At 33.1% G+C, this 13,421-nt stretch overlaps 2 protein-coding genes across 2 annotated transcripts; both read left to right on the forward strand.

The window, feature by feature from the left end:
* Positions 1 to 1,053: 1,053 nt before the first annotated feature.
* On the forward strand, positions 1,054 to 3,232 carry LOC133878379 (L-type lectin-domain containing receptor kinase SIT2-like). The gene is made up of 2 exons (XM_062316929.1): positions 1,054 to 1,250; positions 1,362 to 3,232. Exons 1-2 carry the CDS (start codon positions 1,054 to 1,056, stop codon positions 3,052 to 3,054), a joined length of 1,890 nt encoding a protein of 629 aa, XP_062172913.1. The 3' UTR covers positions 3,055 to 3,232.
* Positions 3,233 to 5,154: 1,922 nt separating this feature from the next.
* On the forward strand, positions 5,155 to 5,848 carry LOC133876892 (uncharacterized). The gene is made up of 2 exons (XM_062315128.1): positions 5,155 to 5,444; positions 5,541 to 5,848. The coding sequence occupies exons 1-2, from the start codon at positions 5,155 to 5,157 to the stop codon at positions 5,674 to 5,676; spliced, it is 426 nt and encodes a 141-aa protein (XP_062171112.1). The 3' UTR covers positions 5,677 to 5,848.
* The last annotated feature ends 7,573 nt before the right edge of the window (positions 5,849 to 13,421 follow it).

Here is a 13,421-nt window from a genome sequence, read left to right on the forward strand (position 1 = left end):
TTAATATGACTTATTCAAATGAGTAATGTTTATTACACAATTCTTACATAATTTTTGTACAATTTTAACTATTTTTTTATTTTTTTTTATTTTTTATGATTAACCATTGAATTTGTTTTCCTACATGTAGGCCTTAAATATTCAATGGTTAATCTTAAAAAAAAAGTTATTGGACTTGTGTAAAAGTTATGCAAGAAACATTACTCTATTCAAATAAGAAAATGTTCAAATTACAACAAGTGCACAACGCCAAGACATATTGAGGTGGGGCCCACAATATGCCTTGCTGTTGTGCACTTGTAATGCACCAATCATCTCCCATTAAAATATCTTATTTGGCTTAATTTTTTTTTTTTATTAAGTAACCGTAAAATACGCCACAATTGGAATGGTAAAATAAATATAATAAATGAGTTTAAATAGTAACATTACTTATTTATATATGACCGCCTATGAAAATCAAGTTGGGATAAGTAGTTGATATATATGAAAGAGGATGAAAATTGTTCATAGCTAGAGTTAACAATTTTTTATATAACTTGCAAATTTGACACGATCTTAACATAAAATTAGAGATTTAAAGTTAATGGGTTAATTAAGTTAGAATTGAGTTGTATAATCTTATATTTATATTTTGACATGATGATAACCCGATATGAGAACATGAATTGACACCTGACTTAAAGGAGGCCATAGAATTTATTTTTTTTTTTTTTTAGAGAAGGTTCATTCAAAGCACATTGAAAATATTTATTTGAAATGGGGGTAAAATTGCCAAATGCCAAGTACGAAGGAAAAAATGGGACAATTTTGAATTTTCTGTCCTTGCGGTTACAAGAAGGCATTGGAAGAATATTTTTCTATTGTCCTTCAAAAACAAAACAATAAATGATGAGTAATGACATCAGATCCATCAAGAGGTTTAAAGTCGTTTTCCTAATCAAAGTTTTTAGTCGATCTTCTAGGCACCTTTTCCAACAATTTTCTCTCTTCCTCTAGAAAATTTCAGCCTTCAGTTTACACTCAGGAAAAAAAAAACGCCCTCTCTACCCAATGGCTATGTATCTTAGATCAATTCATTTTCTGATACTTTTCTATGTTTCCAATATTTCATTTGCCTTCGCTCAAGACGAAAACCAATTTATCTACAATGGCTTCAAGCAAGCCAAGCTGCATCTTGATGGAATCGCAGCAATCCACAGCAATGGTCTATTGCAGCTAACCAACATTTCATACCAGCAACCTGGTCACGCTTTTTACCAATTTCCCATAAAATTCAATACAACTTCATCCACTTCTACTTCGTCTCTTTCATTTTCTACAAACTTTGTGTTTGCCATGGTTCCTCAAGTGCAAAATCTTGGTGGTCACGGAATTGCCTTCACCATCAGTCCCACGAGGGACTTCACCCATGCTACAGCAAGTCAGTATATGGGACTCTTCAATTCTTCCAATAACCGCCATCCTGCAAACCATATCTTGGCCATCGAGCTTGATACTATTCGGAACCCTGAATTTGGAGATATTGATAAAAACCATGTGGGAATCGATGTCAACGGCCTGGAATCAGTTGAATCAGCTCCTGCAACGTATTTTACTGATAAAGGGAAGAATATAAGCCTGGAGCTCATGAGTGGAAATCCAATGCATCTTTGGATAGACTATAATGAAGCAGAGAAGTTACTGAATGTAACACTTGCCCCAACCAGAATCCCAAAACCAAACAGGCCTCTCTTGTCAAGACACATCGACCTGTCTCAATATCTCTTGGAATCCATGTATGTTGGTTTCTCTTCAGCCACAGGTACAATTGCAAGTTACCACTACATTCTTGGATGGAGCTTTAATAAAAGTGGACCATCACAAAGCCTTGAAATTTCTAGACTTCCTCCACTTCCCCGACAGGGGAAAAGAGCGAAACCAGGCCCAGTGATAATAACTTCTCTAATAGCAGTAGCTCTTGTGCTGATAACCATCACTGGAGCTGCTTACATTTTGAGGAGGAAGAAATATGAAGAAATACGTGAAGATTGGGAAGAAGAGTATGGTCCCCACAGGTTCACCTATAAGAGTCTCCACAAAGCAACCAAAGGTTTCAAAGACACGGAGATTCTTGGAGAAGGAGGATTCGGAAAGGTTTATAGGGGAATACTTGCTTCGTCTAATGTTCAAATTGCAGTGAAAAGAGTCTCCCATGATTCCAAACAAGGGATGAAGGAATTTGTTGCTGAGATCGTTAGCATGGGAAGACTGAGGCATAGGAACTTGGTGCAGCTCTTGGGCTATTGCCGACGAAGGGGAGAACTCCTCTTGGTCTATGATTATATGCCCAACGGAAGCCTTGACAAGTTCTTATATAGCAATGAAAATCCAAACCTTAACTGGTTTCAACGATTTCGAATCATCAGAGGAGTAGCAGCTGGTCTTCTTTACCTCCATGAAGAGTGGGAACAGGTAGTTCTGCATCGAGATGTAAAAGCAAGTAATGTTCTATTAGATGCTGAATTAAATGGAAGGCTTGGAGATTTTGGGCTTGCCAGATTATACGACCATGGAACCAATCCTGAAACCACCCATGTGGTTGGGACTGTGGGTTATTTGGCTCCGGAGCTTACTAGAACAGGAAGGGCAACCACTTGCAGTGATGTGTTTGCTTTTGGGGCTTTCATGCTCGAAGTGGCTTGTGGAAGGAGGCCGATAGCAGTACGGGCCCAAGGGGTGATTTTGGTTGACTGGGTCTCTGAGTGCTGGAGAAGAGATGCTATCCTTGATGCTAGTGATCCTAGATTGGAAGGTAATTATGTGGTGGAGGAAATGGAATTGGTTTTGAAAATAGGCCTGTTTTGCTCACATGCAATGCCAACAGCTAGGCCTACCATGAGGCAGGTGATGCAGCTGTTGGATGGCGATGTTGATCTGCCAGAATTACCACATGACAGTGCTTTTGGTCCATTTGGAAGTTCTAAATCATCTGATTTCATGTCATTTCCTTTTACCCTGGCTTCTGCCCCTTCCGTGGGTAGCACTGATTCAATCCTGAAAAGTGGTCGTTGAATCGACTGCATGTCTGATGCTAGATCTTGAAGTTATGCATGGGACCAATCAAGCAGTGCGACATAGAAAGCTTATAGATCACTTGGAGGTTGGAGAGAAGAGAGAAAAAACTTGTGATGAATATGTTAAATCTAGACTTTGAAAATGATATTAGGTACTAGTCTACTTAAGCCTTACATAGTACAACAAAATAAATTCTGTTGTTGCAAGCTTTATATATGGGTACGTCGTTATTTGAGTAGTGTTTGCAGAAACTAGATGAGTGGTTCATCAAATTTTATACTCTATCGTAGATTTTCGTTCTTTTTTGCTTACTTAATAGGAAGCGACTCTCTCTGCACAAGCATATTCCAACCCCTAATTTGTTACAAGTGTGGGATACGTTGAAGATCATTGTTCAAATTCAAGCATTCATGAGACATTCTAGACTCATATCCCTGTTAAAGAAGTATGGATACTCATAATGCCTGTGTCTCTCTTGGCGTGCTTGTGGACATGTGTTTAAGTGGATAAAACAAAACCATAAAAGTTTAAACAACGTCGTATTATTTGATTTGTGGGCCTTTAGATCTATTAGATTAGTAGTGGCTGATTGAAGAGACATTGCCAGATAGAATCCTTTCATATTTTTTTTTTTTTTGTTTTGTTTTGTTCAAATTTGAGAAATTTCAAATAGATAATTGTAAGATACTATTTATGGGACTCGTCTAACTGGATAAATAGTTCAACAGCTTAATTCAATAAGTGGTTTTCTCATAATCACCTATTAGAATTCTCTCAGATTCAATCAAATAATTTAAAAGAATCCTAATTCGACATCACCTTGGTATGATGCTCGTCAAGACGGTGCGCTAAGTATCAATTGGCCAAGGACAATTAAAGCATATTTTGAATTCAAATTAGTTAAAAGTTAATTGGCTTGTTAGAGGTTAGTTGGGCTTAGTTGGCCAACTATAAAGTTGTTAGAAATTGAGAAGGCTTTAAAAGCTCAATTCTGTGATGAACAAGAAAAATGATATTTTTACATCTCCTATACATTTTTTTACATCTCATTTTTAAATCTACCTTTATATTTATGGGACCCACATTAGGCCCCACAAATTTAATGGTAGATTTGAAATTTGGTTGTATATAGATATACAAGAGATGTATATAGATGTACAAAGTACAAATAACGTTATCATTATTAGGGGTATACATGTGAGCGAGTATTAACCACTTGCATTTGCTGACTACAATTATCCGCTAGTAAAAATCACTACCAGGCTATCAGCATATGCGGATAGTAGTTTTAATTAGGATATGCAGCTGCGGTTCTTAACCAAAATGACATTATTTAAGATTAGGTATATATAGGTTATGTTTAAATTAGTTTGTTTGGTTGGCTAAATTGCTTTCTCGTGTAACACTTGAGCAAAAAGGTAAAAATAGTACAAAATCAATATATTTTCAAAATATTAGGGGTTAAAAAAATTAAAACAAGCCCAAAATACTAAAATTCGGCTTAAATTATTTTAAAAATTGTTTAAAATAGGTCCTAAATCGGCCGTGGCACTATACAGGTTTTTTGTTATAATTTAATTTTAAAAACCTCTAAGTTATAAAAGAATTCATTAAATTCAAATAACTATTGATTTTTGTCCTATAATGACAATTAGGTGGATCCAATTAATATAAACCAACATTAAACAACAATAAACAGTCATAAAATGCTACTTATCACATATATAGACACCTTAAACCGTATATGTTTTATAGTTTTTGTTCTTTTTCAACCAACTTTTTATTAACCATTGTTACTGGAATTTTTGCACAGCTATATAATAGTATATCCAGCCAAGTCTATATGAAATGCTAAAAAGTTTTGGCCTATATATTTAACAATGTTAGCCACCCTAAAACCACTTAAAATATTAAGTTTTGGTTATTGGCATGGAGGTAATATTATTATTTTTAGTGCATTATTCAACAACTTTTTTGTATTTGAAGTAAAATGCAAAACTTCGATTTGGTTTCTTAATCACTCCCATTATGAAACAAATCCTTCTTGCTTGGTGTATGGATTCTCTTTAAATTCTACAGTAAATTATTTAATTTCCAATGTATGAATCGGAGCTGGCTCCTGAAGCGTACAAGGAAACGGAGAGGCAGCATCCAAGAGCAGTTCACGTGGTTTCTAAGAAGCATGTGTTGGCATGCAGTGTTAATCTTGTTGGTGGTGATCAGAACGAAAAGAAGAAGCCTACAATGACTGAAACTGTGACTGCCGGTCAGAAGTTGTCACCATCAGATGAAAAAATCCATGCGATTGCTTCAAAATTTCAAGGCCTCACCGTTTCAGCCCCGACAGATTCACAAACCATTTCTGGCCAGGAAGCTCCACAACCCTAGTCATGCCGGTGGCCAGCTCCACAAACTTAGTACTCAACCTCGGCGACTCCACAAGCTTATTCAGCCCCGACTGCTCCACATAGCGGAAATGCTAGTTTTGGAGAGCAAATTTGGAATAAGGGTGTTTCGGTGGAGTATTTGATTCATAAGAATGAGCCAGGGGAAGATGAGAGAGCACTTTCTCAAGTGATATCGTCCGGAGACAATGAGTCCCAGAAGAACTCCTGGTGATATGGGTGTGGTGGAGAAGGTGAAAGAGGCTGTCACTTCTTTGCCCCGGAATTAGTCGTCCAAATACCGTACAACTGCAAATTCAGCTACAAACACGCAGATTTCCGCCAATGCATGTTCGGTGGCTAAAAGCTAACCATCACATCGATCTTCCGATCTCCACCAATGCTCATGAGGGTATTTCTTTTTTTTTTTCTTTTTTTTTTTTTCTTTCTGAAAACCTTATTTACTATCCTTCATATTTCATCAATTTTGCATCATATCCATAAACTTAAAAAAAGTCAATTTTGTGTATTCATCTTTTAATTTTATTTTATTTTTCAATTTTACACATCTGGTATGATTTTCTATTAAATCCTATCAAAATTCTCAAAATACCTTTTTTTTTTTTTTTTTTTTTTTTTTTTTTCAATTTCACATATCTCACGGGTCTTTGTCCAAGCCAATTGAGAGAGGAATGCAACTGTTGATAAAGAATCAAATTTCTGAACCATGTACGAGTTTTAGGCATCAATAAGTAGTTTGATGAGATCATTTCTTCTGTTTGAATAAGCCATATATGATATATAGTCACCAATAAACAGTTTCTGCAGCTCTAAATGTTCAAAAATGTCCAAATCAATGCAACAAATGTGGGCCTGTAGTTTTACATATTAAAAAAAAAAAAAAAAAAAAAAATCATGGATGATCATTGAATGCACTGATTATTCCAAATCAGTTAATTGGTGTTAACTTAAATTTATCTTTTTCTTATCTGTTTAAACTTTTGAGATAAGTGTTGATTTAACATAAAATAAGTGTTGTCAGTACACTTGTAAAGTTTGTGTTTCATATTGGTAAAGCATAAAGATTAATAGTAGTTAATATATCTTGGTGGATCCAAATTCATTAGCTTAGACTTTCAGGCTTGAAGTTGTGTTTCAAAGCCTCAATACACCCAAAGAGAAAACATGTTTGTTGGTTGAATTTGTTGCGGATGTCTTACAGTACAACAAAAAAATAAAGAAAATGAATAGTCAATTGACTTGAGTGATGTTCAAATATGTATATGTTTACTCTTGTGATTCTCTCCCAAATAATTCCCTCCTTTTATTTATTTTTATTAAAAATTCCCTCATCTACAAGGAACAACAACATCAAATTGACAAGACCTTTCTAATAAGACATGATCCGGCCCATCCATCCCAAGTACATAAAAAATAATGGTATCATTATATTACGAGTACTAATGCTTATTGCATACAAAGTGTACACATTTTGTACACAATTCTTTAGTATTTTTTCTTTTTATAAAAAAAATAAAATAAAAAATTGCTTGACACCATTTGTGTACAACAAGCATATATTGCTCTTATAGTATTGGTCAATCGATATAGGAATCTGACAAATTTAGTAATTTTTCGTAAAAAAGTTGCAGGGTATTAGTCCATGAAAATAAATTTTGCAACATTACTACTTCTAGAAATTCTACCTCATATGACCTATTAGATGAAATTAGAATTGACAATTTAATATGACTTGCGAACGACACGAATTTAATACAAAATTAAAGGGTTTTGATTGAAGGGTAAGACCCATTTAGTTAAATAGGTTAGGTTATGGTTGACTTATATAGTCTTATTCATATGTTTCGATATGACTTGAACTCGACACATGATATGACTCACGAACTTGATACGAATCCAATACAAAATTAGAGAGTTAAGGGTGAAGAGATTCACTCGTTTAATTAAATGGGTCGGGTTTTAGTTTACCTATATAGTCTTATACCTATACATCAAAACGATCTGAACCCGACACGTGAACACAAGCCACCACCACTAAATGAAGCAGATCAGCTTGTACAAGCTTGGTTACAAGAACATTAACTCACTGCAGGCCAGCCTGCACATGATGAATATTAAAAGCTCCATATACTCCGATAAAACCAAAGAAAAAAAAAATGGCACACAATGGATATTTGTGGACATTTTGATTTTAGTTATGATTAAAGATGCAAATGAATGAGTGAACCAAAAAGAAAAGAATTGGCACAGGATCGAATATTGGTATTAGCCAAAGCCGACTGGGGTGGACGATCCACCCCAGATCGGCTAAGGGGGTGGCTCCAGCCACCCCCTTGGCCAATAATGGGGTGGCCGGCCACCCCCTTGGGCAATGCCGGCCACCCCTTTAGGTTTTTTAGGTTTTTATAATTTTTATTTTTAATTATTATTATTTTTATAATTTTTAAATTTTAAAAAAAAAATTGTAAATTTTTTTTAATGTGCTGTAGTGGGTTTTCCGGTACAGCACCCATGCGGTAGTTTTGAACTACCGCATGGAAGCCGGATCCTTTCTTGAAATATCTGAATATTTAATCCATTAACCCTTCATTCTATCATTTATTGACCGTTTATTCACTTACAAATTATCAATAAAAATACCAAAATAAAGAGATCGAGCATTACAGCAACCTTAAGGTAGTTTCACTAGTGTCCCATCACATTGTTTTAAATGTGGTGAACCTAAACATAGGAATGACAGATTGTAGAGAGGGTGACCATTATTAATGCAGTGAAAGGTGGACATAACAAGAATTTTCATGATCACGCCAAAAGGGATATGAAGTTTATCAAAAAGATTACTAGAATTTACAAAGAAAATAGAGAAACAGTCATAAAAGAAAATTTATTCAATGAAAGATAATGAAAAATAACACTAAAACATGATTTTATATAGAGTATATATATACTACAAATTCTAATCCTAAGTTTAGTAAAATTAATAATGAACAACAAAATTATATTAGGACTCCTAATCCTTAATGTATAAGAACTCTTAATTATTATAAATAAAGACTTCTAATTCTTAACCAACAATTTTCCTAATGAATTTATTGTTAGAAAATATATTTCTTATATTAAAAGGAAATATATTATATTGACATTGTACGTTATTTCCCTTTTATAAGGTTAATTATACTTAAATTTGATAGTAATCAAATCAATCCATTCTTATCTATCTCAATTCTTCAATAAATAGAAGTTTTCTGTATTGTAAATTGATTAATGAATAAAAACATAATGTAGTCTTTTGGCTTTATCTTGTGAATGTAAGTTATAGATTAAATCATGTAAAAACTCTAGTCTCTATTTTATTATTCCACTTTAATTTTCTTTATGTTATATTATTATCTTTTCTTTCATTTATTACGACAAAATTAAAATACTCATAAAAAATAGCAAAACCTAACCAAATTATCCCACATATAATGGATGATACTCTTCAACCATTCATTTTGAGTATTGTTGAATTCCATCCCATCTTTCTCACCAAGGCTTCGTCTTCTTTTGGGGTACGTTTTTAGAAAAATATTTGGAATGAACTATTGCAATCTTGTGCCCTTCCAATGCAACCGCATACACATATTTTCCCCTCCTTTACCCGGAATATCGACATCAAATTGCCAAAAGATGATCCGCATCCATTTCAAACGCATCACAAATAACCTTATCATTATAATATTGGTCGGTTGAAATAGTTATCTTCACCCATCCAATTAATCAGGGTAATAAATGAACAAGTCTGTTCCGTTCAACGACCTATTCGATACTCACTTATATAAATTCGGTTTATTTAATAAATAAACAAAATTTAAACATTCAATACTCAACTCTATTACAACCTTACATCTAATCTAATAAGGCAAAGGATGGTCCTCCCTTAATTGGTAGCTTCAAGTAATCCACAAGTTTTTTCTTTCGGTAAAATTCACATACCGTATTAAACTACCACCCAATTGATAATGTCTCACCCAAACTTTTTTAATTTGGATAATGTTCTCCACTCCAAAATTGGAAAAAAAAAAATTAAAAGAAAAACTAAAAAAGTTTTTTGTTCTTTTTATATTTTTTTTAAATAAATAAAATTTTCATTTAAAAAAATTAATTTTTTTTAAATTATATATATATATATATATATATATATATATATTGAATTTATAGAGGTATTTTTGTTTTATTGAAAATTTTATAAGGTTATTTTTGTCTTTTTGCTAGCCTTAATTAGTTATGGGATATATTAACAATATTTTGATAGTTTGAAAAGGCATTATCTCAATTAAAAATTTAAAGAGACATAGTCATTTAGGTGGTAGTTTAAGAGGTCTACATGGGTCTCCAATAAGTAACTCAATTGACTGGGGACCACGCCTCATGAAGCGGAGGTCACTAGTTTGAATCCTCCTCCCCTTCTTGTGTGAACTATTTCCTTTTTTTTTTTTTTTTTTTTTTAACCACCAAATTCTCACGAATGCCACTGTCTTTGTAAATCTCAAATCTTTCGATTGATTGTGCAGCTTAATATTCAATATTAGGAATTTGAAGGCTATAATCGATGTGTGAGGATATTTTATAGGGCATAACATTATCTTCTATTATTTTTAAAAAGAAATTTAATTAGTGTTAAAGGGCAAGAATCAGGAAGATAAAATTGAAATCACGAGTATCGATTTAAGGCGTTTGATATACAAAATTGATGACTAAAATGGAATGGTTATTTATATGGAATAGTGGTTTTTTTTTTTTAATATATATATTATTCTTGAAAATGACTGTTTCTCTACAAAGAAGAAAAGTCCTGAAAATTTTTTTTTGAAAAAAAGGTGAATAAAATTTCCGGAAAAACCTATTATTCTTTATTTCTTCAAACTCAAAATTTATATAAATAAATAAATAAGAAATTAATATTCGATGGGGGCTGGTCAACCCTAACATAACACTAAGGGTGGTCAAACTAGTGACACCACCCTTCATGTCATTGGCAGTAGCCAAGACCACTCCCATGGTTTAGGGGTGGTCGCGCGTGGTGATCGTGACCATCCTTAGTGTTCTGTTAGGATGGTCGGCCACTCAAAACTTTCAAATTTTGGTTGTAAAAAAAAAAAAAAAAAAAAAAATTGTTATTTTTTGAAAAATAATTTTTAGGGCTCGGGTATTTTAAGAATTTTAATGAGAATATCATGTATTGTCACCAAATAAAAGTGTAAAAATAATTATTTCATTCCAACTTTTTATATTCACAGTAATACCTATTTTTATTGTTAAAGAAATTGAATGACCATGTCATATACGAAACGAAACGTAGCATAAAAATAATCTGAACCATAGGAATAGTTTAATAATTTTCTTTTTTATCAATGGCAGGGAATTAGTCCATGAAAATAATTAAATTGGCAAGAGTTCTCACCATCCCTTCAGTGGAATGATCAAAATTTGAAGTGGATGAGCTTGTACAATTAGCATGGGGACAAGAACATTCATTCACTGCAGGCCTGCACTAGATGATGAATAATAAGAGCTCCGTATGCTAGGTTTACTATATGAAAGCAATACATATTTTTAAAATATTAGGGCTTAAAAACAATTAAAACAAGCTCAAACTACTAAAAATCGACTTTAATTATTTTTAAAATTGTTTAAAATAGGTTCTAATTAATGGAGACTCAAAGAAAGCCTAAAAGACTAAAATATGCTCAAAAGGTACATTACCCAATATGCAGACAGAGAATAATAACAATATTTAATAATCCCACTAATACAGATTATAAAAATATAGCGCGAATGCATATGCGGATATGTAAAAGTGATACCCGCATTTGAAGGATGCGGTTATGGATATTACAATTAACCGCACCCGCATGTACACCTCTAATCATTATAATATAGTTTAGGGTGCGTTTGGGATTGCGATTTCGTAGACAATAAGTGCGATTTTAAACCAAATCGCAGAATATAGATCGTTTGGGAACTGCGTTTTTAAAAATTACGATTTGAAAACGCAGAAAATCTGCTTTTTCAAATCGCAGATAAAATGGTGCTTTTTTGAAAACGCAGAATTTTAAAAGTAAATTCGCGATTTTAAAGGCTAAACTGCGATTTTGCCAAACGCTTAATTGCGTTTTTAAAAATCACTTTTTTCAAATCGCACATTTTAAAATCGTTATTTTAAATCGCACTTTTTGAAATCGCAAACCCAAACGGACCCTTAATCAATTAGTAATGCAACCAATTTAATAAATTTTCTTAAAAAAAAAATTGCATGGTATTAGTCCAAGGAAATAAATTGGCAATATTACTGCTACTTCCTCCAAAAAGCATGTTCTACCTCATATGGCCCGTTGCATAAAAGGCTAGACCGAGTAAGCTTAAGCATTATTTCTGAAAACATTTTCTACCATGAAAAGACCTTAGGCATGAAAAAATTGATCATTTAATTATTATGGATTGATGAAATATCAAAGCAATACATATCTTTTTCAATTACGTGAAGGTAATGGGCATGGGACCAAACAAAGTCTTTAATAGTCTCCCCTAACTTATTACAAACACGTACACCCTGACAAGAGATTTTGGGCAAAATCAAAGCACACGAAGGTTGAATTTTTGCTGAAACCAGCATCCAAAGACCTCTCCCTTCATATGGAGGAAAATTATGGAGAAGGATTAGACCCTTTTCTGTACTTTGAATCAAACATGACTTTGTAAACCCTCTATTAATACCGGAATTACGTACGACGGTATGTCTACAAACTTTCAACTAATTTCCAATGTTTAAAACTGACAAGTAACTACTACCGAAAGAGATGTGATATGTTGCTATCCCATGACGCAACTATTGACACAATTATTGACTTTATTTTTTTATTTTTTTTATTAAACAAAAAAAAAAATCAAAAAAATCATGTAAGTAGGTTCTGGTTTTGCATTTTCTTTTAAAAAAAATTAAAAAAAAATCGATAGTTATCTTTGGATGACAAAATAGTATTTCTCACTCGGATATCTTGTTTAAGTATATAGATTGATGCTCTTTCTTCACATTCATTTATTGCAATATGACTTATGGGCGTATTTCAAGTAGCTAATTAAACTTTAATATTTTAAGTGACTTTAAAACACACTTCATTGTGAAATATGTGTGAAGAGTAGAATTACTTATTTACATATGACCGCAAATAAAAATATCAAGTTGGGATAAATAGTTGATATGAACCATTGAGGACAAAAGTTGCTAATAGATAGGAGAGACAATTTTTTACACGACTTATAAACCGGACACGAAATTAGTGTGTTGAGATTGATGGGTTTGACCCGTTTAATTAAATTGGTCGGTTTAGAGTTAACTTATATAATCTTGTACCCATACCTCAATACAATTAGACCTCAAAACGCAACATTGAGGACTAATAATTTTTTATACGACCTGTGAACCTGACTCGAAATTAGCAGGTTGGGTTAAGAGGGTCTAATCCATTTAATTAAATGAGTCAAGTTCGAGTTAACCTATATACTCTTATACCCATACTCAACACATTCCGAACTCAACACGCGATCACTAAGTCATTGGAGGCCATGACATGAAGAAAATATTAATTGAAAACACAGTAAAAACATTTATTTCAAATGGAGATAAGATTGCCAAGACTTTATTTAAAAGGTGCGAAGGAAAGATTGAGACAATTTTCTATCCTTGCGGTCACAATAAGGCATTGAAAGAATCATTTTCCTACTGTCCTTTGAAAAAAGAAAACTATAAACGATGAGCAATGACATCTGAAACATCAAAAAGTCGTTTTCCTAATCACATGCAGTTTCTAGTTGATCTTCTTTTCTCTTTGGAGGGAAAGTAGTTGGTTCCTAAACGGTTATAAATAAACGCATTTCTGTTTACAAAAAGCAGGCTTTTTTCCTCTCTACCGCACCCAA

The sequence above is a fragment of the Alnus glutinosa genome, chromosome 9, assembly GCF_958979055.1.
Source record: "Alnus glutinosa chromosome 9, dhAlnGlut1.1, whole genome shotgun sequence".
NCBI classification, from domain to species: Eukaryota; Viridiplantae; Streptophyta; class Magnoliopsida; order Fagales; family Betulaceae; genus Alnus; species Alnus glutinosa.